Consider the following 22,748-nt stretch of genomic DNA (forward strand, 5'->3'; position numbering starts at 1 on the left):
AAATAAAACTAAGAAAATTTAAAAGAGATGAGAAGCTATATAGAAAATTGAAAATGGTAATAAGATATGGAATGGTATACAAAATGAATATGAATTTGAATTTGTGTCTGTACGAAGAGTTGTAACCCAGGACTAAGCAACTTTCAGAAAAGATGCTTTTTATGTTTCTATGTTTTGTGTTTTTGTGTATTTATGTTTGATTGAGTTAATAAAACCTTGGACGAATGTTAGAAGAGGATAATTGAGAATAAAAGATAAAAGAGAATAAAGCTAGTCAGAAGAAAAAATAAGTATAGTGAATAAAAACATATAAAATAGATAAATATAGAAAAGAAATACAATTGAATAAAAGTAAAGGGAGAAATAATGAGAAACTTGAAAGGATATGTATGTGTTTATAAGGAGATGTGTCAATGGTGTATAAAATGTTTTATTCGTTTTGTTAAAATTTACAATTAACTTTCAGAAAAGAGGTTTTATGTTCTTATGTTTTATATTTTGTATGTCTTTAAAAATTAATAAAATTTATTTTTTAAAAAAGGGAGACCCCAGCCTAGTTGAAAATTACAGACCAATCTCCTTATGCTGCGTCATCTGTAAAGTCATGGAATCAATTATTAACCAATCCATTATCCTCCACTTAGAGACAAACAACCTACTCTCTAATAAACAATTTGGTTTCAGAAAAAAACTATCCTGTAATCTGCAAGTCTTATTCTGCAAAAACATATGGACTACACAACTCGATTAGGGCAAAGCAATAGATGCAATCCACATAGATTTCTGTAAAGCCTTTGATTCAGTGGTACATGACAAACTACTACTAAAACTAAAATCTTATGGTATCTCTGGACACCTACATAACTGGATAGAAGCATTCCTGTCAAACAAATGGACAACAAATGGTCAAAATTGGGAGCGTCCTATCAAATTCTGTACCTGTCAACAGTGGTGTCCCCCAAGGCAATATTTTAGGACCAACTCTCTTCATATTCTACATAAATGACCTCTGTGATCATATTAAGAGCAACTGCGTTCTCTTCACTGATGATGTAAAGCTATTCAACATCACAGATAATACTACTACCCTCCAAAAAGACCTTGACTATGTATCAGAATGGTCAATCAAATGGCAATTTCAAATCTCAACAAATAAATGCTCTGTCTTACATATTGGCAGAAAAAAACAGAAAATAAAATACAAGCTAAATAGTCAAGACCTTGTTGAGGATCCAAACTTTATCAAGGACCTTGGAGTACTCATCTCAAATGATCTGAGTTCTAGAGCCCACTGTAACTACATAGCCAAAAAGGCCTTAAGAGTTGTTAATCTAATCCTAGGTAGCTTCTTCTCTGGTAATATCACACTACTAACTAGAGCATACAAAACATTTGCTAGACCTATACTTGAATATAGCTCATCAGTCTGGAACCCACGTCGTGTATCTGATATTAACACAATTGAAAAAGTCCAGAAATATTTCACAAGAAGAGTCCTCCACTCCTCTACTCATTGCAGAATACCTTATGCCACCAGATTTGAAACTCTAGACCTAGAAAATCTAGAACTACACCACCTCTGGTCCGATCTAAATATAGTATATAAAATCATACATTGCAATGTCCTACCTGCAAATGAATAGTTCAGCTTCAATCATAAAAATACAAGAGCACACAATAGATACACACTCAAGGTTAACCGCACCAAACTTGACTGCAGAAAATACTTCAGCAACAGAGTGGTCAATGTTTGGAATACTCTCCCTGACTCTGTGGTTTCTTCCCCTAACACTTCAACCTTAGACTGTCTACTATTGACCTCACCCCCTTCCTAAGAGGCCAGTAGGGGGCGTGCATAAGTGCACCAACGTGCCTACCGTCCCTGTCCTATTGTTTTTCTTTTTCTTTTTTTTATCTATCTCATGTATTCAAAACTATATTTATTCTTATACCTGTATCTTGTAAGCGATTGACAAATCAAATAAATACTAAAAAAATACTTGTTAAGGTGTTCTTCATAGCTTGTCCTGAGCTCTGTTCCTTTACATTTTTCATTGCTAAACATGAATAAGTTTGGCACACTGTACATGTATGCATGCACACTGTACATATACATACATACATACATACATACATACATACATACATACATACGTACATACCCTAAAAGAGAGCCAGTTTGGTCCAGTGGTTAAGGCTTGGAAGCAAGAAATCATGAGTTCAAGTCCCACCTTAGCCATGAAAACCACCTGGGTGACTTTGAGCCAGTCACTGTCTCTCAGTTCAACTCACCTCACAAAGTTCTTATTATGAGGAAAATCTATTGGATATGTTGAGTTATTTGAAAATAATGATAGATAGATAGATAGATAGATAGATAGATAGATAGATAGATAGATAGATGATAGATAGATAGATAGATAGATAGATAGATAGATAGATAGATAGATAGATAGATAGATAGATAGATAGATAGATAGATAGATAGATAGATAGAGGGATAGACAGACAGATAGACAGACAGATATACTGTGATCTTGATAAAGAAACAGATAAAATAATTAATTTCTGAGAAAATAGAAAAAGTAAGAAAAAGACTAAGTACAATCCCACTTTGTCCTTAAACGGGAGCAGTGAAGGTTTTCAACAGGCTTTCAAGGCTCTATTATTATATTTTATAAGAGTAAAATAGCATTCCTGAAATCCTCTACTTCTTGACCTGACCTACCTTGGACAGCTGACAGTAATGGAGCTTTTAAGGCTGTCTTTGTTGTTCCTTCCCATACTTTCAGTGTTATCATTTGACCTTTCAGTGTTATCATTTGACCTACTTGCAAAACACTTGAAAAGAAAGCTCTCCTCAAAATTTGTTTTCCTCTTTCCATCATCTCTCTCTCTACAAATTGTTCTGATTTTACAGACTTCTCATGAACCATTATAAGGCATCAGGATATTGTTGTGTGATATAGACAAAAAGGCCAAAGACAGAGAGATATAATAGTTAAAACATTTTACTTCAAACAAGAACATCAAGGTTATAGTCGAACCTCAGACTCAAAAGCTCCCTTGGGTGATTTGGGCCAGTCACTTTCCCTTAGTGCAACCTACGGTAGAAAATACAAGGGGAAGAATGCACACTGCTTTTTACTCCTAAATGAAAGATGTATTATAAATTAAATAATTCACTGGATTCTATTCTGTGTCTTTTATCTTTATTTTTCTTCATTTCAGATATCTGTCATATATCATAATTCCAAGAAAATGATCTTGGTAGTGGATAGGAGACATATAAAAAGTGTGGAAAATGAAAAGAAAAACATGCCATTTAGTGATGTCTATATAGGAGGAGCTCCTACCGAGATTTTAAAATCTAGGTTGGTTGGTTTATAATCATTCAGAAGTTTTTTTTTTTCATTTATAACTTGATGTTTATTTATAAATTACATAATGCATACAGTATAATGATGTGAATTTAAAATACAGTTATAGGAGGTAGAATAATTTGTGTATCATGTATTATGCAGTAATGGAGGCAAAGCAAATGACGATTTATTAGAGAGCATCTTATAATGGAGGCCCACCCATTTGGAGGGCATCAAGGTTGAGAAAAGATACGTTAGCATTTTACTGGACCATTCTGTTCCAGCCAAGTGGGGCACATTTAATATGTAGTCTATTATACATTCATTTTATGTAATCTTCTTTCCTTGAATGCAGACATCACTTCCTGATCTGTTGCATATTGCTTGTTTTCCGTTCTTTGGGGAGAGAGGGGTATTTGAGTTTTGATTATAGCTGTTCATTGAATATCTTCTGTAGAATACCAAAGTACCTCTTTGGATGTCTGCCTTCTTAGATAGATCAGACAGGAATCAGAACCAAATGAGCTAATTCTATTTTATTATAATCCACACTTGCCAGTGGGGAAAAACATGTCAGATCCTTCAAAAAATTTCACACCCAGAAATGCACTTGCCAGCGTTGTTTGCATAATATGAAAACGCCCAACTACAGTTCTTCTGGAAGAAGGCAGTGCAGCATTGTAACAGGCACAGCCATGATTTCCATGTGCATCATGGGTTCTGCGCAGTCTGGACACATGGCAAGAAATGATCTTGATGTAAAATGCTGTAAAATGATGCCAGAGAGTGAAGCTTCCCACCAACTATAGATAAAGTTGCCCATTGTCATTCACAGCATCATCAGAAGATGGCTGTGAAGCAAGGGTACTGTGCCCTTTATTCAGTGGTCAGCCACTGAAATACTATTACTTCATTTAACTGCTTTATGATGGAGGGTTGTCCTTCTCCCTTAAGCAATTGAAAACTTCCGCCAATGAATCACGTTAGGGTTACATGTATTTCTCAGGCTGAATCTAGAGAAAGAGAGAAGCTCCCCAGATGTCGTTTCTTTCCTATTGAACGGTGCAGTCTACTGTTTTATTTTGCATTGGCATTCTGTATTTAGAATCCACTAGCCATGACCCTTGTCGCTCAACAAACATCTGTCATGCCTTCACAGTGGTGTCAGCTCACACCTGGCTATCAGTACATCCTTTAGGGGCTGTATGAAAGGTTTCCAGTTCCAAAAGAAGGACTTCAATTTGTTGGAAGAGCCAGGTACCCTGGGCATTGGTTACGGCTGTCCCGAAGAATCACTTGTAAGTGTGGAATTGTGCTTTTCTGTTGTTTTTAAATATATATAATCTTATTTTGTGATCTTTTTTGTGTTCTTTTGTGAATATGTTCGTTTTCTTTCACCAATTTGTATTATAAAATTGTAAAGATAACATTTCTTAAAGCAATTTCTTCTCTTAATATAATATTATTCCTTTTGAGTAAAATAATTGGAAGTGGTATCTGTTATTGAATGTAGAATACATTTCTGAAAGAAAACCAATATGATAGATTTTATACAGTCAGATGTTTTGACACTTTAATAAATATTTATGTCTTGTCTTCTTTCATTCCACAGATCAGATTTTAAGCAAGCTTATTTTCAATTGCATACTGAACTTCAGATACATCTAATAGTTAACTATAACAGGATGACAAAATGATAATTTGGCATCCCCAAATTATGTGAGCAAAGGGCCCACAAAGCATTTTTTAAAAAGTGAACACAAATGAATACAAGCTTCTTCTTTTTTTTCAAAATCATAGTACATAGGCGTGGTATTTCCTAAGTTCTACAATCAAATTCTCACTGTTGTCAGTAGAAGTAATTTTTAAAAATATTTAAGAATAGTTGACCTAGATTCAGATATAGATATTAGGATCTTGATAGCACTGACCTACACATATCCCAACTATCCAACCTACCAAGATTTTTCCATTTGAAATTCCTGTAGGTGACATTGACAGTAGGCTAGATGAATATTAATATTTGTAATAACAGTACTCCCAGTTATGGCATCAACAGCAATAGTAATAATATTATTATTCATCATAGGCCATATTCTTCTACTTAACTTTCTTGGAAATGGATTTAAGGTCTTCCTGAAGCTGCTTGATTTTCCAGTTGAGTTATTAACTTCTATGCAAGGAGAAAATAAAAATAAGGTGCATATCCTCAAAATCTGTGTACCATGAGATTCCAAGAGTATTATCTGAACCTCATTCAATGGGATATGTTGAGGCACAATTTTCAAAGCACCATTATTGTAGAAGCTAATTTCTTTCCAACAGCATTTATGTGTGAATCCCACTGAAGGAAATAATTATAGAGTGGCAGTGTTTGGTGAACTCTAGAAGAGGTTGTCAACAGTGTATCTCTGTTACAGTGTGATAAAGAGTTCACGCACACTGCTCTGTGATGATCACACATCAACATTGGAATCTCTGGGCATTTTGGAATGTGATAGTTGACCCTTTGGATTCTTCCTGCTATTGTTATTTTCACCTTTTGCTCTCTACTCTCCCTATATGTTTGCTTTGTTTACTTGATGAACAGATGTCCCGCAAAGCATATTTTAATGGTGAAAGCTATATCGCATCCAGCCAGAAAATCTCTCCTTTTCATATGTTTGAAGGCGGCTTTAATTTCCGAACTTTACAGCCTAATGGACTGTTGTTTTATTGCACCGAAGATGTAAGTCTGGGGTTGTTTTCCACATATTTTAAATGTATTTCTTCGAAATAAATATGGTCAAGACAAAAGTCTTGTTTTCGTCTTAAAGAAAAAAGCTAGCTGCTCTTAAAAAGAAATTTTAAGTGCAGAAGATATATTAAGGGATATTATAGATTAAATCCCATAAATGCCAATCCAATAAATTTAACAAGGATGTCTCTGAGATAAACTGTAACTAATGTGATGGCTAAAACTTTCATTGGGTTGGGGACAAACAATTAAAGCCTCCTTACTGAGGATAGAATGAAAGTGGAAGTTTCCTTTGTACCTTTAAGTCTATTTAGTCTCTTAGTGACAACATAGTTGACCTTCTCCAGTATGTAATGTTGATCTAGATTTAATTTAGGATGATAACAATGATTATAACTATAATATGTGCGTATGGAGCCACACACATATGCACATGCACATACATTTGTATTCATATATTGTATAATACAAGGTGCTTTCTGCAGTGTTTTAAGATAATTAGATGATCAAACCTTCAATTATATATATATATATATATATATATATATATATATATATGCATATACATATACATATTCTGTACGTGTACATGTACATATTCTGTACGTGTACATGTACATGTACATGTACATATACATATACATATACATATACATATACATATACATATATATACATATATATATATATATATATATATATATATATATATATATTGTTTTCTGAGGTTCTTGGTATTTGTATGTGGATCTTTGGTTGTTCGGGTTTTCTCCCGCGTAAGATTCGAAGTATCTAGGCAACGTTTCGATGAAGTCTCATTCATCATCTTCAGGCTTCTGTCTCCGGCTCTGTGCTTCTCAGAGTAATGTGAGATTGCAGCTGCTTCCTCCTTTTAACTGCCAGTGGGGTGGGACTTGATTGGGTGGAGGCTTGGCTGTGTTCTGATTGGGTGGGGTGTGTTCTCATTCGTAGGGGTTTGGCTGTGTTCTGATTGGTTGGGGGTTAGCCGTGTTCTGATTGGTTGGAGGCGTGTTCTGTTCAGGTGGGGGCTTGGTTGTGCTCAGGTTAGTCTTAGTTGCTGGGGGATTTGAGCTGGTGAGTTGTGACCTTGGCAGGACCACGAACTCGAAGCCAAACAGCAAGATCACAACTATATATATATATATATCCTTTCATGGTATTTCAACTGCCCAACCCAGCAGATCTAGCAAAGAAAGTGGTACAAGTTCTGGTGGTTAGGGAGCTACATCTGATGGGCCCTAGGCAGTGGGCCTTTTCTGCTGTGGCACCCATGCTGTGGAAACTTCTCCCCCTTGAGGTGAGATCGGCCTCATCTCTTCTGAAAGCCCCCAAAAACCTGGTTTAAACCTGGTCTGGGACTCCTAGGAAATGGGTGAACTAGTGAGTTGGCTCCATTATCATTAATACCCCTTCATCAGCAACTTGTTTGTTCTTGATGTTTTTATAGTCTTTTTAATGGTTTTAGGTATTTATTGATTGTTTATTGTTTAGCTTTGTTGTACATTGCCCAGAGTAGCTTGTTTGGTGTAGTGGGTGAAACTGAATTAATTAAAAAAAAAGTAAAAAAAATGAATGCAAAAAATGTCTTCCATTCCCAGCAATAAGAACATGTTCTTTTCTTCATTTCAGTCAGAAGTGTTCTCTATTTCCATGGAAAAAGGAAATGTGGTATTAAATGCAAAAGGAGTAAAAGTTCAGACAGCAGACAAGTCCTTTAATGATGGAAAGGCTCATTTTATCATGACAACTATCTCACCTGAAAAGTAAAGTTGCAAAAATGTTTCTTCTTACACACATCTAATCATAATACATAGATACCATTATTCTGCATTTGTTGGAATATCAAGTGCAATCTTATTATTATCAAAGAAAAAACTTCATTAAGAAAATTGGGGGGGGGGGACTTTTGTGCTCACCCTTTACCAAAACTAGTTGGACACTTGATTTCCATACAATATTATTGTATTATATACAATATAATACAATATAATATATTATATCATTATTGTATTATTCCAATATTATTCTCCTTTCTTTAGCACTCATTAAGCACTTCTGGTGTACAAGCAGAGGAGTAAAGGTTGCCAGTATCATTTAGACCCAAACAAATGTCTGTGGAAATCCTGCCCTGAGACACATAGCATTTATGTGTATCAGCAACCATGGGCAAAAATGAGAATTTGGACTCAGAAGGGGAGCCAATAGGGACAAGGCAGAGGTTTCCTTCATGTACAAACCCTACATCTCTGGATAATTAAAGTTATTTATTTTTAATTCCTGCACCTCTTTGACAAAAAATGTTTCTAAGGCATCTTGGCTAAAGCCTATTAAGCCTAAATTATATATTACCAGAAGCAGGTCAAAGCTGAGAACTAGACTAGGGAACTGCAGCTTGCAAAATGCTCTCCTACGTGGAGGCTGCCACCTAGTGAGTCATTCATCAAATTCAACATTCAAGAAAATAACTGCTAGCAATGAGACATTTTCTCACTTGTCAACCAAGTGCCTTTGAAGATTTCCTCATGAGATCTATGTTCTCTGCAGGCTTGAACTTTGGGTAGATGAAAAAAGACAAAGCAAAAATAATCCGGCAAAGGATGCAGCTGAGAGAAAGCCTGTAAGCACCAAGAAATTCTACTTTGGAGGTTCACCCCTCAGTACACAATTAGCAAACTTTACTGGCTGCATAAGCAATGCCTATTTCACAAGGTGAGAACATTTTGGTTTTGGGGGGGTCCTTTTCTTGAGCCACGATATTGCTGCCTGAGAGGGGGTTACTTCCTTTTTTAAATTAACGTTTTGCTGTATTGTAAGTGATTATTTTATTTTTAAAGGAAAGGAATCTGCATTAGAGGAAAAACAAATAAACTCACTATGGGGTAATAGCACCCCAAGGGTCATATAACAATTAGTAGGTTTTTGAATTCTCCAAAATCCTTCATTAAGAGTTTTATTTTTAAAAAATAATGAGAGAGGAGAAGAGAAACAGATACAGATGAGAGAGAGACAGAGACAGAGAGACAGAGATAGAGGGAGGGAAGGAGAAGAGAGAGATTAGATAGATAGATAGATAGATAGATAGATAGATAGATAGATAGATAGATAGATAGATAGATAGAGATGAAAGGTGGGTGGGTGGGTGTGAGAGAGAGGCAGGTTCTAATATACATTTTATTTTAAGATATAGAAGAAAATAACTTTATCTAGAAATAAACCTATTAAAAATAATTGGTTGCTCTTCTGTTTTGTGTTGAATGGAATTAGGCTTTATCAGTGTTAAGCAGCTTTTATGTTGCACTTTGAACAACTAAGAATACGAAACAAATTAGGTTGATGCTGGCTGTCCCAACTATCTATTTATCTAGCTGCAATTTTCCAGTTTTGCTCTAAGGCTTATGCAAAATATATATTTCTTGTCACTAAAAATTAGTCATCATGAAAACCATAGCAGATTTAATTCATTATGAAATATGAGATGAATTTTAAGCAAAACACTAAATTTAAGCCAAATTGGTTATCATCACTTCAACTTACATCTCAGATAAGCAAAATTTATAAAAAGACGAGAAAAACCCAGTTGGATCACACCGAAACCCACTTATCCAAAATGCTATGTCACAGTGATCGACTGAAAATACAGTATTTATGGACAGGAGGACAATAGCCTATTTATCCTTGCCAAACCTGAATGTTTCATTGAATGTCATAGTTTCAACTGATGACCAACTCTGTTTTTTTTGTTTTTTTTAAAAAAGGCACTTTAGTTACAACAGAACAGAATCTGGGACCTGTGACAGCCAACATTGCCTATGAGCTAATACACTCATATCAATGAGAGATACTGCAAAAGTGTAAAGATCCACTCAGTTGACAACACAAGCAATATATTTGATGACAGATCAGTCTCAATGTATATGCAAAGTCAAAATTGGTTTAATAAACTTATCTTTTAAATAGATTAGATCGAGATATTGATGTGGAAGACTTCCAACGCTACCCGGAGAAAGTTCATGCATCTCTTTATGGATGTCCCGTGGAATCTCCTCCAGTTGCCCTTTTTCATAAAAAAAGAAAAAATTCCTCCAAAGCCAAGGAAAGCCACAGCAAAAGGGTGAGTGAGTGTCCATATCTGGCCTACAGCTTTCTAGATAGGAACTAATGCTAACTAATAGCAGAATTCTTTGGGCCAGTTGTGCAGATTCTAAACCTTTTTTAATTGAAATACACTTCAGTGTAAATTTATCTTGTTCAAAAGTTGTGGTTTTTAACAAATGGTACAGTATGAAAAAAGAAAAAGAATCAAATCAAATCAACCTTTATTGTCAGAGTACAATGTGTACAATGAGATTGGCTGAGCCTCCCACCACCACCCCCAACACAACTCAGTGAAGACAGAAAGTCTCTAACCCAGTGAATCCTACTAGCAAACACACAATCTTATTACACCATGTGAACTTATTGCACAATGCACCGTCCCCGCAAGTCTATCATACTATGTTGACATGAAGTTATTTTCCATTCAGGAGTCTGACAGCCCATGGGTAGAAACTATTCTTCAGCCTGTTGGTGCAGCTAGCTATGCTTCTATATTTCCTACCCAATGCTATGAAAGTGAAGAAGTGTTCACCAGGGTGTGAGTCATCCCTGAGGATTTTCCTCGCTCTTCTAAGATAGCGAACCCTAGTGATGTTATCTATTTATATCAGCGGACAGCCCACAATGTCTTGTGCTGTGCTCACCACCCTCTGTAGTGTCTTTCTATCCACGGCTGTCAAGCCAGCACACCACACCATAATGCAATATGAGAAGACGCTTTCTATTGTGGACCAAAAGGAGGTCAATTGTTCCACTTCGTTCTTTCACAAGACCCTGAGGAAATGGAGTCTCTGTTGGGCCTTTCTGGCCACCTGAGTTGTGTTGGTTTTCCAGGTGAGATCTTCGCTGAGGTAGACTCCCAGGAATTTAAAGGAGGAAACTCTCTCCACACACACCCCCTCAATGTAAAGTGGGGCGGGTTCCTTCCTCTTCTTCCGGAAGTCTAACACCATCTCCTTTGTCTTGCGGAGGTTCAGGTACAGGTTGTTTGCTTGGCACCATGAGGATAATGTTTGAACTGCAGTAAACTGTAGTCATACTAACGCATTCCACATTACTTTGATTTAATACATTTCCCATATTCTTTACATCATTATTAATGCTATTTACTATCCTGCTTTTACCTATGAACAAGTATATCAATATCATTTTAAATGAATTTATTAGGTAGTTAAGCCTAGGTACTTGGGGAAAGTCCATTTTACTTACTGTTTTCTTTTGTCTTGCTTGTCACTGAGTTTCTATGTATGTATACACTGGGAAACTCTGGATCAGCAGCTTATGCTCTGCTCAGAGGTGCATGACTTGACAAGGAAGCAAAGACTGGAGCAGTTGGCAGCATTCAAAGCCAATGGCCAACTGCCTCTCCCCCAGGGATGCTGTGAGAACTAATTTTCTAGAGGGCATTTCTTCAAATTCAGCCCATTTTCAAACTCGGTCTTTTTTTTTTTCTTTTTTTGCCAGCTTCTACCACAATGCCACATTTAACCCTGTTCTTTTCAGTTGTGAGGGAGCGGCTTATCAATAAGTTATCCTGCCAATGGAGAGCCAAAGTTCTGAGCCTCTTTATAGAATTTTTTCCAACAGTCTATCGGGCTGGAGCCAATAAAATAAAGATGGTAGTAACTGAAAAAACTTCACCTATCAAAGATCCAATGTGGCCTGCTTGAGGAGTTCTTAAATTGTACCTTTGCTCCGTTTTAGCACCTGCCTATGCGGTTTTGATATTACTCACAGATAATCCATCCAAATAGCATGCCACAGTAGAGATAAGACCTGGGCTACGTTTACTGAAAAAGAACGTATAGGAATGTATCGTAGAATGAAAACTGTGCCTGTCCAGCAGCAGTGTATTGATTACATTTATTTATTTACTTATTTTGTTTGAAGGCTGAAAAAAGTAAAAAAGGAGCATCCCCTTTGTCATCTGTCATAAATAAAGGAGAACAAGAACTGAGAAATCAGAGGGACCCACACTGCCATTTCTCCAATAATCCGAAAGCAACTGAGCAGGCGTATCTTTTTGGTGGGACAGCAAATAGCCGGCAAGAGTTTGATTATTTACCAGAGGATTTCTATGAAAGGTATAGTAATCATATTGTAATATACCTATAAAATATTAAATAATTATTCACATATTTTCAAATTATTAAATTAATTTATTAGATGTAACTGTTATGTTTGGAGAAATAGATATATGTTTGGATATATATTGTTTGGAGATACAGGCGAAACTCAAAAAATTAGAATAGCATGCAAAAAGTTCATTTATTTCAGTAATGCAACTTAAAAGGTGAACCTAATATATGAGATGGCTTACAGCTCATGAAAACCCCAAATCCACAATCTCAGAAAATTAGAATATTGTGAAAAGGTTCAATATTCTAGGCTCAAAGTGTCCCATTCTAATCAACTAATTAAGCCATAACACCTGCAAAGGGTTCCTGAGCCTTTAAATGGTCTCTCAGTCTGGTTCAGTAGGAATCACAATCATGGGAAAGACTGCTGACCTGACAGTTGTGCAGAAAACCATCATTGACACCCCTCCATAAGGAGGGAAAGCCCCAAAAGGTAATTGCAAAAGAAGTTGGATGTTCCCAAAGTGCACATTAATAGAAGTGCACATTAATAGAAAGTTATGTGGAAGGGGAAAGTGTGGAAGAAAAAGGTGCTCAAGCGGCAGGGATGACCATAGCCTGGAGAGGATTGTCAGGAAAAGGCCATTCAAAAGTGCTGGGGACTTTCACAAGGAGTGGACTGAGGCTGGAGTCAGTGCATCAAGAGCCACCACACACAGACAGATCCTGGACACGGGCTTCAAATGTCGTATTCCTCTTGTCAAGCCGGTCCTGAACAACAAACGTCAGAAGAGTCTTACCTGGGCTAAAGAAAAACAGAACCGGTCTGTTGTTCAGTGGTTCAAAGTCCTCTTTTCTGATGGGGACAACTTTTGCATCTTTTTTGGAAACCAAGGACCCAGAGTCTGGACAAAGAATGGAGAGGCACACTGCAAGATGCCTGAAGTCCAGTGTGAAGTTTCCACAGTCTGTGTTGATTTGGGGAGCCATGTCATCTGCTGGTATTGGTCCACTGTGCTTCATTAAGTCCAGGGTCAACACAGCCATCTATCAGGAGATTTTGGAGCACTTCATGCTTCCTTCCGCAGATGGGGATGCCGACTTCATTTTCCAGCAGGACTTGGCACTTGCTCACACTGCCAAAAGCACTAAAACCTGGTTCAATGACTGTGGGATCACTGTGTTTGATTGGCTAGCAAACTCGCCTGACCTGAACCCCATAGAGAATCTATGGAGCATGGCCAAAAGAAAGATGAGAGACATGAGATCGAACAATGCAGAAGAGCTGAAGGCCGCTATTGAAGCATCCTCATCTTCCATAACACCTCAGCAGTGCCACAGGCTGATAGCTTCCATGCCACGCCGCAGAGGCAGTAATTGCTGCAAATGGGGCCCAAACCAAATACCAAATACATATGCATGCTTATACTTTTCAGAGGTCCAATATTGTTCTATGTACAATCCTTGTTTTATTGATTGCATGTAACATTCTAATTTTCTGAGATGGTGGATTTGCGATTTTCATGAGCTGTAAGCCATAATCTTCTCAATTATGACAAATCACAGCTTTAACTATTTTGCTTTGCATGTACTGAGTCTATCTCATATATTAGATTCACCTTTTAAGTTGCATTACTGAGATAAATGAACTTTTGCACGAGATTCTAATTTTTCAAGTTCTATCTATCTATCTATCTATCTATCTATCTATCTATCTACACACACACACGAACAAGGAGACCAGATATTCAAGGCTTTCTGCAATGCCATCATAATGGAAACCATGTTAATTTCTGAAGGATGTCATTCTAGAGGACTGGTGTTGCAACATAAAAGCCATAGTGCTTGAGTCCTGACAGAGGGCATTATGTAATCAAAGGGACCCAGAGCATGCCAACTTTGTCAGCATTTACCAGATGAGCATAAACTGTGAAAGACACCTGGTCTGTCGAGGAACCAAGCCCTACAGGATTACCATAACTGAATATATCAGTTATCACAAATAAAAAGTCTGTTTATTTTTGACATTACAAATTGTTCTCTGGAGGCAGCATTTCATTTCTCCAGCTTGTGAATGGAAATCAATATCTCTTTCATAGAAAAATGCTATTTTTGTTTACCAGATCTCAGTTCTCCATTAGTCTAAAGACTCATTCATCCCACGGAATGATTTTCTATATTGCTGACCAAGCAGAGGAACATTTCATGGCCCTCTTCATTGCCCATGGTCGACTTATTTATATGTTCAATAGAGATCACCAGAAATTAAGAATTCGAACCCAAGAGAAGTACAATGATGGCCAGTGGCATAATGTAAGTTGAAATTGAAAGATCCAGATAGAATCTTTATAAGCATTCAAAAAGTGTTGTTTACCTCAAAAAAGTATATTTATAAATTGATAGTTAGTTGGAGTTTCAATGCAATAAAATGTTGCACCTTCCAAAGATCAGGAATAAAACAGGTCATCTTCCATATGCAGTTTCAGTATCAAAATGTGTGGAGAAAAATAATTGCATTCATCCAAACCCTTTTGTATACTTCTAGATAATGTATTTTAATGTTTGTTGTATCTTATCTTTTTAAAATATTGAAAAGTATAGTAGTATTGCAACAATAAAGATAAAAATAAGGAATAAACTAGAGAGCAACAACTCACAATGAAAATATAATCCAATAACAATGTAAACCTGTGTCTATGCTACTTATCTGTTCAGAAATAAGTCTCTTACACACTGCATTGAAAGAACCAGCTTACTATTTTATTATTTTTTTACTTTTCACACTAAATTAAAAAAACAATAGAAATACTAGAAAAATCTCAACTGCCTTTTCTATTTAAATAGATTGAAAAAGTAAGCAGGATAGAGACTAACTCTCACAATATTCTCTGAGTGAATTCCAATGACATCTTTTCCATCATCTTTAGCATAAACATGTTGTTGTGGTTGTTTTAAAAAAGGTAATGTTTGTTCGAGAGAAGAATATTGGTCGTTTGATTATTGATGGCCTCCGAGTACTAGAAGACAGTCTTCCTTATTCTGATAACACATGGCCAGTTACTACTCCTTTCTACATAGGGGGTGTGGCACCAGGAAAAGCTGCTAAAAATATCCAGGTAAATGCATTTTTCTATAATAAATGTATCTTTTTGTGCGTGTATTTGTAAGACAGTTAACATAATCATAGGTGGAAAGAGGCATAGAGATCATCTACTTCAACAATCCCTTGAACATCCAACCTGTTTGAAGTCCAGTAGAGAACTCACTGTCATGCATATGGTAGCCTGTTCCACTGGGTGACAATTTGTACTGATATCTATCCTGAATTTACTTCATCAGCTTTTTTTTATTCTGCTCTAATATAGAGAGTCACTAACTTACAATCACATTTGGGACCAGAATTTCCATTGCTAAGTAAGGCAGTTGTTAAGTGAGTTACATCCGATTTTACAAGTTTTTTGCCAATTGTTAAATGACTCATTGCAGTTGTTAAGTGAACAATGCAGCCATTAAGCAAATCCAGCTTTCCCCCATTGACTTTACTTGTCAGACATCATCCTCAAAGATTGCAAATGATGATCTTATGACCATAGGATGCTACAAGCACCATAAATACATAGCGGTTGCCAAGTGCCTTAATTTTGATCATATGACTGTGGGGTTGCTGCAACAGTTATTAAGTGTGAGGCTGATCACAAGTAACATTTTTCAGTTCCACTGTAACTTCAAGCAGTCATTAAACAAATGGTTGCAAGTCAAGGATTACCTGAAGAGCAATGTTTCTCAACCTTTTCCATTTTAAGATGTGTGGACTTCAACTTCCAGAATTTTCCAGCCTGCATGCTAGATGGGGATTTCTGGGAGTTGAAATCCACAGAACTTAAAGTTGACACAGTTGAGAAATACAGCAATAGAGGACCTATTGATTAGCCTGTTATTATTAAGCCTTCTTCACAGATACCTTGTTTCTGTCTTGGCTTGTTTTTTAGAAAAACGTGGCTATATAATTTTTTTAATGAAATTTTTATCTGTTTCTTATTTCAACTGTTTGTTTCCCTAGATTAATTCAGTATACAGTTTTAGTGGTTGTCTTGGCAGTCTAAAGCTGAATGGAAAGCCAGTCACTTCTCCATCACAGACCTTCAGTGTAACACCTTGTTTTGAAGGACCATCAGAAGAAGGAACCTATTTTTCATCAGAAGGGGGATACATTATACTTGGTAATGAGTTGTTCTTGTGCTATTAGTGGTGGTGGTTAAACCTTTAGATAAATGCCTATGGTTACTGATGCAAAGAGATGGAGAAATATATATTTTGGGCTAGCCTTTTTTTTAATTACTCAGGGTATTCTGTTATATTCCTGGCATATAGTGGACTAAATTTCCAAACAACTTTGCATTACTTAAAGGCAGAAATTCTTACATAGTATAATCAGTATTGTCATTCTGCTGGTTTCCTGATCAGAGCATAAATTCTCGAAACCTAATGCTCTCCATATGTATAAATAATTAAACCCCAGAATTCCAGTTAAAATATTGGCATGAATTCTGGGTTATAGTCCCAATATTTGGGAGGACAGCATTAGATTAAGTAATAAATTATTAACACAATACTATAATATTACCTTAGCTCAAATAGGGGAGATGCAAATTATCACTGAACATTATTAGGTATACAGTGGCTTATTGGATAAAGCCATACCAAGACTGTGTACTGGTTATTGCCTTTTTAACTCAAGTTAATCATCAACAGATTACAAATTGAGAATCTGCTAAGTACCGGTATATGAAAGCAAGAATTATACAGCCTATCTAAAAGAAGCTACCTGAAATAAGAATTTTAGAATAGCATAATATTGAAGAATTGCATAGTCACTGAAATTTTAAAAACACTTTCAAATTTCCAAAGTTAAGAGAGATTAACAGGATCTTTATTGTTTCATCTTCTACAGCATGTGAGTAATTTCACAAGTCAACTTTGAATAAAACATTTTGTGACTTTTCCTTGCAGATGAATCATTTAGCTTGGGCCTGAAATTTGAAGTTGTTTTTGAAGTCCGCCCTAGGCACCGTTCTGGAATACTTATGCATGCACATAATGTAAATGGAGAGTTCCTGAACATACATATGAAACAGGGACAGGTATGAGAAAGGGCCAACCACTCCTCCCTATTTTTACATTCTGATTTTTCAAAACCAGATGGTCCACCTTTTTGTGAAGCACCTTGTGCTCCTTACTTTTAATATGAGCAAAGTTCCAATTTCTGAAATAAGTAATATTATTTATCAAGTGATCATTTTTACATGTTCCAAAAATATCTGCTCAGTTGAAACATGTGTGGATAGTAGAGGATTTTAAAAACTAAGTGGAACTAAGGGGGGAGGAAACCATAGAATTTTCAAGAGAAAATGAATATATGTTTTTATGATAGCTTCAGCCTTAGGTAAATGACCTCCCTCTTTTTAAAGATTTTATAACATAATGTGTTTAGTGCTCATTGGTTCTGAGAATCAGCAAGCTTCCTATTGCACTTAAAAATAAATGTTGTAAATTGACTTGAAAGCAGTAATAGTGCAGTTAATATTAACTTAATAGGCATTCATAGAGCACATTCACATTTCATTTTATCTCTCTCTGACCTGTCCTACTATTATCTTAACTCTAATCAGTCTTTGGGAAAAAAAAACCTGTCTGGATTAAAAAACTATCTCCCATTCTATCGGGTTTCTCCTTTTAAGAAGTCCATCATTTTGCAGTAATTTTACCATCCAGCCCCACCCCATCTCCAAAATAAGATGATGTCTACTTCTATCTTCCAGAAACTGTTGATAGTCAGTACTCACAATAAGGCAAGTTAGCAGTGCAGATGTGTTTAGCATAGTATGCTGTTTCCCCAAAGCTGCTTTTCACTTATGGGAAAGGCCAGCTACTGGGAGAAGTCAAGAAGAGCAAACTGGTACATACAGATAAATGTACTGGAATGGCCAGAAGACCTTTGCAATGTAATCCTAAATCAAGCTAGAGAGGAATAAAATAGTGGGTCTAAAGTTTTTGCCGAGTGTACTTCTACTTTTCCAACCGCAACCTTTCCAGATATAGCAGAACTACAAAAATTCCCTAATCGGGGTAGTTCAGGAAATTCTAGTCATGGCTCACCTGGAAGATGCAATTTTGAAATGAACCAGTATGTGGGTGATTAGAATGCTGGACTTTTCAACCTATCATGCTTATGTAACACTTTCTTCCATTTCATCTCATGCTTATTAAGTAACACTATCTGTTGGGTACATTTTACCTCGAATAATTTCAAATTTGATAGTTAAATGCATAATCTCTAACAAGCACATTTTAAAGCTTTTTCTTACTTTTTTTTTCTTATTAACTAATTACATTAGAACAAATAATGTACTGTACTGTATAACATGTATTATAAATACAGGATATTATGTGCTGTATAACATACTGTTCAGGTTTTGATAATATAATCATAATCCTACCTATCCAACAATTGCTGAATTCAAGAGGCCCTTCTCCACTCAAATTGCATGTATAATTGCATGTAAAATGGGTAAGAAGTAAACCAGCCTTCCTTATCTGAGCACCAAAGCATAGGAGAAGAATCTTACATTTCTATCTAAAAGCCTTGAGGCTGGTGAAAAACATTTTGTTTTAAAAATTTTTAGATAATGTTAAGATTCTAACGCTGAACTCAATCACTTTAACAGGTTATTGTGAAGCTAAACAATGGCATTAAAGATTTTTCAACTACAGTTATACCAAAGCAAAATCTCTGTGATGGCAGATGGCACAGAATTGCAGGTGAGACACCACAAGTTCTGTAATAATGGTGATTGTGGGTTATTTCTTTAGTTAAAACCATCTAAGATATTGAAGAAGCCTTAGCCAGAGCAGTTGGTATTTTCAAAACCTTTTTTTAATCTGGTGGCTTGGGATATGAAAATACCTTATTATCCTCTTCTGTTTTGCATAATAGTTATTAGAGACGCTAATGTAATACAACTGGATGTTGATTCAGAAGTGAATCATGTGGTGGGACCATTAAACCCAAGAGCAATTGACCACAGAGAGCCGGTATTTGTTGGAGGAGTACCAGGTAAGATTATTATCACTTTATTTTTAAAAAATTAAGAAAATAAACTATTGTTGTTTATTTGGATTTATTAGCCAACCAGTTCCAATGAACACTTTAAACCATAAAAGTGATGTCATATTGACTTTCCAAACACTACACAAAACTATTGCTTTGTTTTAAGGCTATATAATTACCAACAGAAAAGATGGGCATTATTGAGAACTGGTGTTTAATGTAACTTTTCTTTGATAAAGCAGAGTACTTTATAAACATGTACTGTAAGAACGTTTATTTCTTATGTCCAAAGAGATTGATGCTATCAGATGCTTAATCATTAATGCTCTAATCATTTTAATTTTTTATGATTTAGGTTTTGAATTATCTTTAGGATTAATTTCCCACATGTACTGGATGTATGTAAAGATATATCCATGTGCTTTGAATATTCATTAATACCATTAAATAATTAAATATGCTAATAGAATCTTTGACATAATTCATCACAAGGGAAAATCAGAAGCCAACAATCTTATAAACAATAAAATCCTGAAATCTCCTACCTACCAAATCTGGTTAAGAGCCGTGGTGGCGCAGTGATTAGAATGCAGTATTGCAGGCTAATTTTGCCCACTGCCAGTGTGATCCTGACCGGCTCAAGGTTGATTCAGTCTTCCATCTTTCCGATAAAATGAGGACTCAGATTGTTGGGGGCCATATGCTGACTCTGTAAATTGCTTAGAGATGTCTATAAAGCACTATGAAGTGGTATACAAGTGTAATTGCTGTAAGTATTAAGTGCTATTTTAAAAGAACCATGTTTATCGTATTTCCATCCATTTGAGTAGGAGTCTCCTGATCTTGAGTTTTTTATGAAATTTCTGGAAAAGGTAGACTACTACTTTCTCTCAAATCCTCTTCCTAACGCTTTTCTCCAGATCCAATCAACAACCTTCTTTTCTTTAATTAGCTTCAGAATGTCTAATACTTTTTAAATGAGTTGAATTTACTAAAAAAAATTAAAACCCCACAGAAGTGCTACTAAGCTGAGCTTAGAGTAGAAGTGGTACTAAGTGTATGTTAAAAGTTTCATATTACGGTTAAAGCCATTCTAAGCCTGTACTTGCATTTAGATACCGTAATGTCACTTATGAACAATTTGTGGCTAATGTTTTTAATTTCTTCACAGAAGCCTTCCTGACATTCAGCCTGACCACACGTAATTCCTTTACTGGATGCATCCGTAACTTTATGATTGATGAAAGGCCAGTGATTTTCAGTAAGGCAGCTTTGGTCAGTGGTGCTGTGAGCATCAATGTATGTCCTGCTGAGTGACAGGCTGGTACTACAATGATATATACAGCACTGAAGAAGCAGCAGAAGCTGTGCAGGGTTCAATTTTCAGTATCAGAAGAATTAAAACATATCACTCATTTTAAATACATGATAACATAACAGCATAAAGCTTGCAATCATTAGGAAAGCTTCAAACACTTTTTTTTTTTTGGGGGAAATACAGATTCCTAACCTGTACTAGGGAAAAAAAACACCTCTGCGGTGTTCTAACTGGGGAATGAAAGTGATCAACCCAGTGGGAAGAAATGTAAATCCACTACTGCAGTGGTCCCCAACCTTTTTTGTACCACAGCCCGGTACCGGCATCACAAAATGATCCACGGACTGGTACCGGCATTAGCACGCACGACCAAGACAAGGCAAGCCGAGCGACTGGCCAGCCAGCCGTCCCCCACTTCTCCCTGCCACCTTCAACTCCTCCTTTGTACCTTCTCGCAGTCGATGGGCTTTTCGGACTCTTTCTTAATCTCCTCCTGAGTAACACAAGACTCCACCACCATCGGGACGGCTCTTCATTCGAAGCCGCCCCCCCCCCCTTCAACGAAACTAAGGCACGAGGATTCCTTCAGCACCCAAACTCCGCTTTCCATCCAACCAACGACCGACAAGCTCACCCGGAAGCACTTTCTCAAGCGCCGTTGAAACAAGATGGTGCCCAAAGTAGGCGGCCCGGTACAAAATGATCCACGGACCGGTACTGGTCCGGGACCCCGTGGTTGGGGACCCCTGCACTACTATACAGTAATGGTCACAGGCATGCCTGACTACATTTGTCAGCATTTCATGAGCAAATGACTTAGCAACTCTGGTTTTCAGCTTCAATCCACTAGAAATCATTTTATTCTCCCATCAGAAGTTTGATAATAAGCCACTGTTGGAATGTCCAGATGCTGTGTCTTGGGATAAGTTACTTCTGTTCATGGTGTGCTTTGCTTCATGTATCTTACAGAATAAACTATATAACAGACATGTTTCACTAAAACAGTATCTTCTGAGTTTCCTTTTCCTATACTTTTTTGTTCAATTATGGTAAAGTAGTAGGGGTTTTGTTCAATTTCCAAAACCCAGTAAAATCCCACACATTTTATAATTATTATAATCTGCTTTTACACATAACAAATAAATCGATCCATTATTAGCAAAAGTGAATATTTTATGTATCTGTTACTTATTTATATATCTATTTACGCCACACAATTGTAACTTTACTGGTAATTGTAAGAAAATCAGATTTTCACCTATGAAAAACAAGTAATATATTCATTATTTAAAGTAATTTTATGGGGAAAGGTGGTATTTAACTATATCCAACTCCCATTTTAACATTTTTCTCAATCTTGACAATAAATACATATTAAACTGTACGTGCTTTTAAAACTAATTAAATGTTCAAAATTCCAAATTCCAGACAGTCTAAATTTATCATTCATTCATTCATTCATTTTTATACGGTGAAATTAAAAACCATACCAGTTGACATAAGAATATTTTTTTAAAAAATATTAAATGTGAAAGAAACAAGTAAACTGGTTGTTCTATAAAAAATTATGGCACAGGCATTTGTTTGTAATGCTGTAGGAAGAAAAATCCGATCCAGTTCCAAGCCAGGAGAAAGACACAGGAGCCAATGAATTTAGAGGCAGGCTGCAAGAAAAGAGGTCTCCGTTTATTTTGGAATCAGAAGCAAAGTGACTCAGCATAGGTTCTGGGACAGCTGACAGCCTGGCATGGGTAGTAGTGATTTTTATACCCTTTTTGACCTTTGAAATTGAGATGCCTGGTGGGATTATTAGATTAGATTAGATTTTGTATTTCAATTGTCCCTATTGGGTTTCCTGGGTGGTGATCAGGGTCAAGGCTAGCCTTGGGGAAAGATGGGGAATGTAAATTCTGTGTAGTTTTGTATTTACTACTTAATCCTTAATCCTGTCAATTCAGCCTGTCCCAGTCTTCTAATTGGGCGTTACTTGAGGCCATTCTGTCTGGGAGACACCAATTGCTTTAGCTTC

General features: G+C 36.3%; 1 protein-coding gene across 1 annotated transcript in view; it reads left to right on the top strand.

Moving 5' to 3' along the window:
* LAMA4 (laminin subunit alpha 4) overlaps window positions 1-21,721 on the top strand; it is a 109,955-nt gene extending 88,234 nt beyond the window's left edge. The window contains exons 25-38 of the mRNA XM_087912821.1: window positions 3,232-3,374; window positions 4,522-4,660; window positions 5,953-6,090; window positions 7,750-7,883; window positions 8,665-8,829; window positions 10,078-10,231; window positions 12,106-12,299; window positions 14,417-14,606; window positions 15,254-15,409; window positions 16,354-16,513; window positions 17,304-17,434; window positions 19,019-19,112; window positions 19,288-19,407; window positions 20,573-21,721. Of these exons, the coding sequence (XP_087768947.1) occupies window positions 3,232-3,374; window positions 4,522-4,660; window positions 5,953-6,090; window positions 7,750-7,883; window positions 8,665-8,829; window positions 10,078-10,231; window positions 12,106-12,299; window positions 14,417-14,606; window positions 15,254-15,409; window positions 16,354-16,513; window positions 17,304-17,434; window positions 19,019-19,112; window positions 19,288-19,407; window positions 20,573-20,718 (2,064 nt within the window). The 3' untranslated portion in view covers window positions 20,719-21,721. The remainder of the gene's footprint in view (window positions 1-3,231; window positions 3,375-4,521; window positions 4,661-5,952; window positions 6,091-7,749; window positions 7,884-8,664; window positions 8,830-10,077; window positions 10,232-12,105; window positions 12,300-14,416; window positions 14,607-15,253; window positions 15,410-16,353; window positions 16,514-17,303; window positions 17,435-19,018; window positions 19,113-19,287; window positions 19,408-20,572) is intronic.
* The last annotated feature ends 1,027 nt before the right edge of the window (window positions 21,722-22,748 follow it).

This window comes from Pseudonaja textilis, chromosome 1 (assembly GCF_049901715.1).
Source record: "Pseudonaja textilis isolate UNSWEBS1 chromosome 1, rPseTex1.2, whole genome shotgun sequence".
Lineage (NCBI taxonomy): Eukaryota > Metazoa > Chordata > Lepidosauria > Squamata > Elapidae > Pseudonaja > Pseudonaja textilis.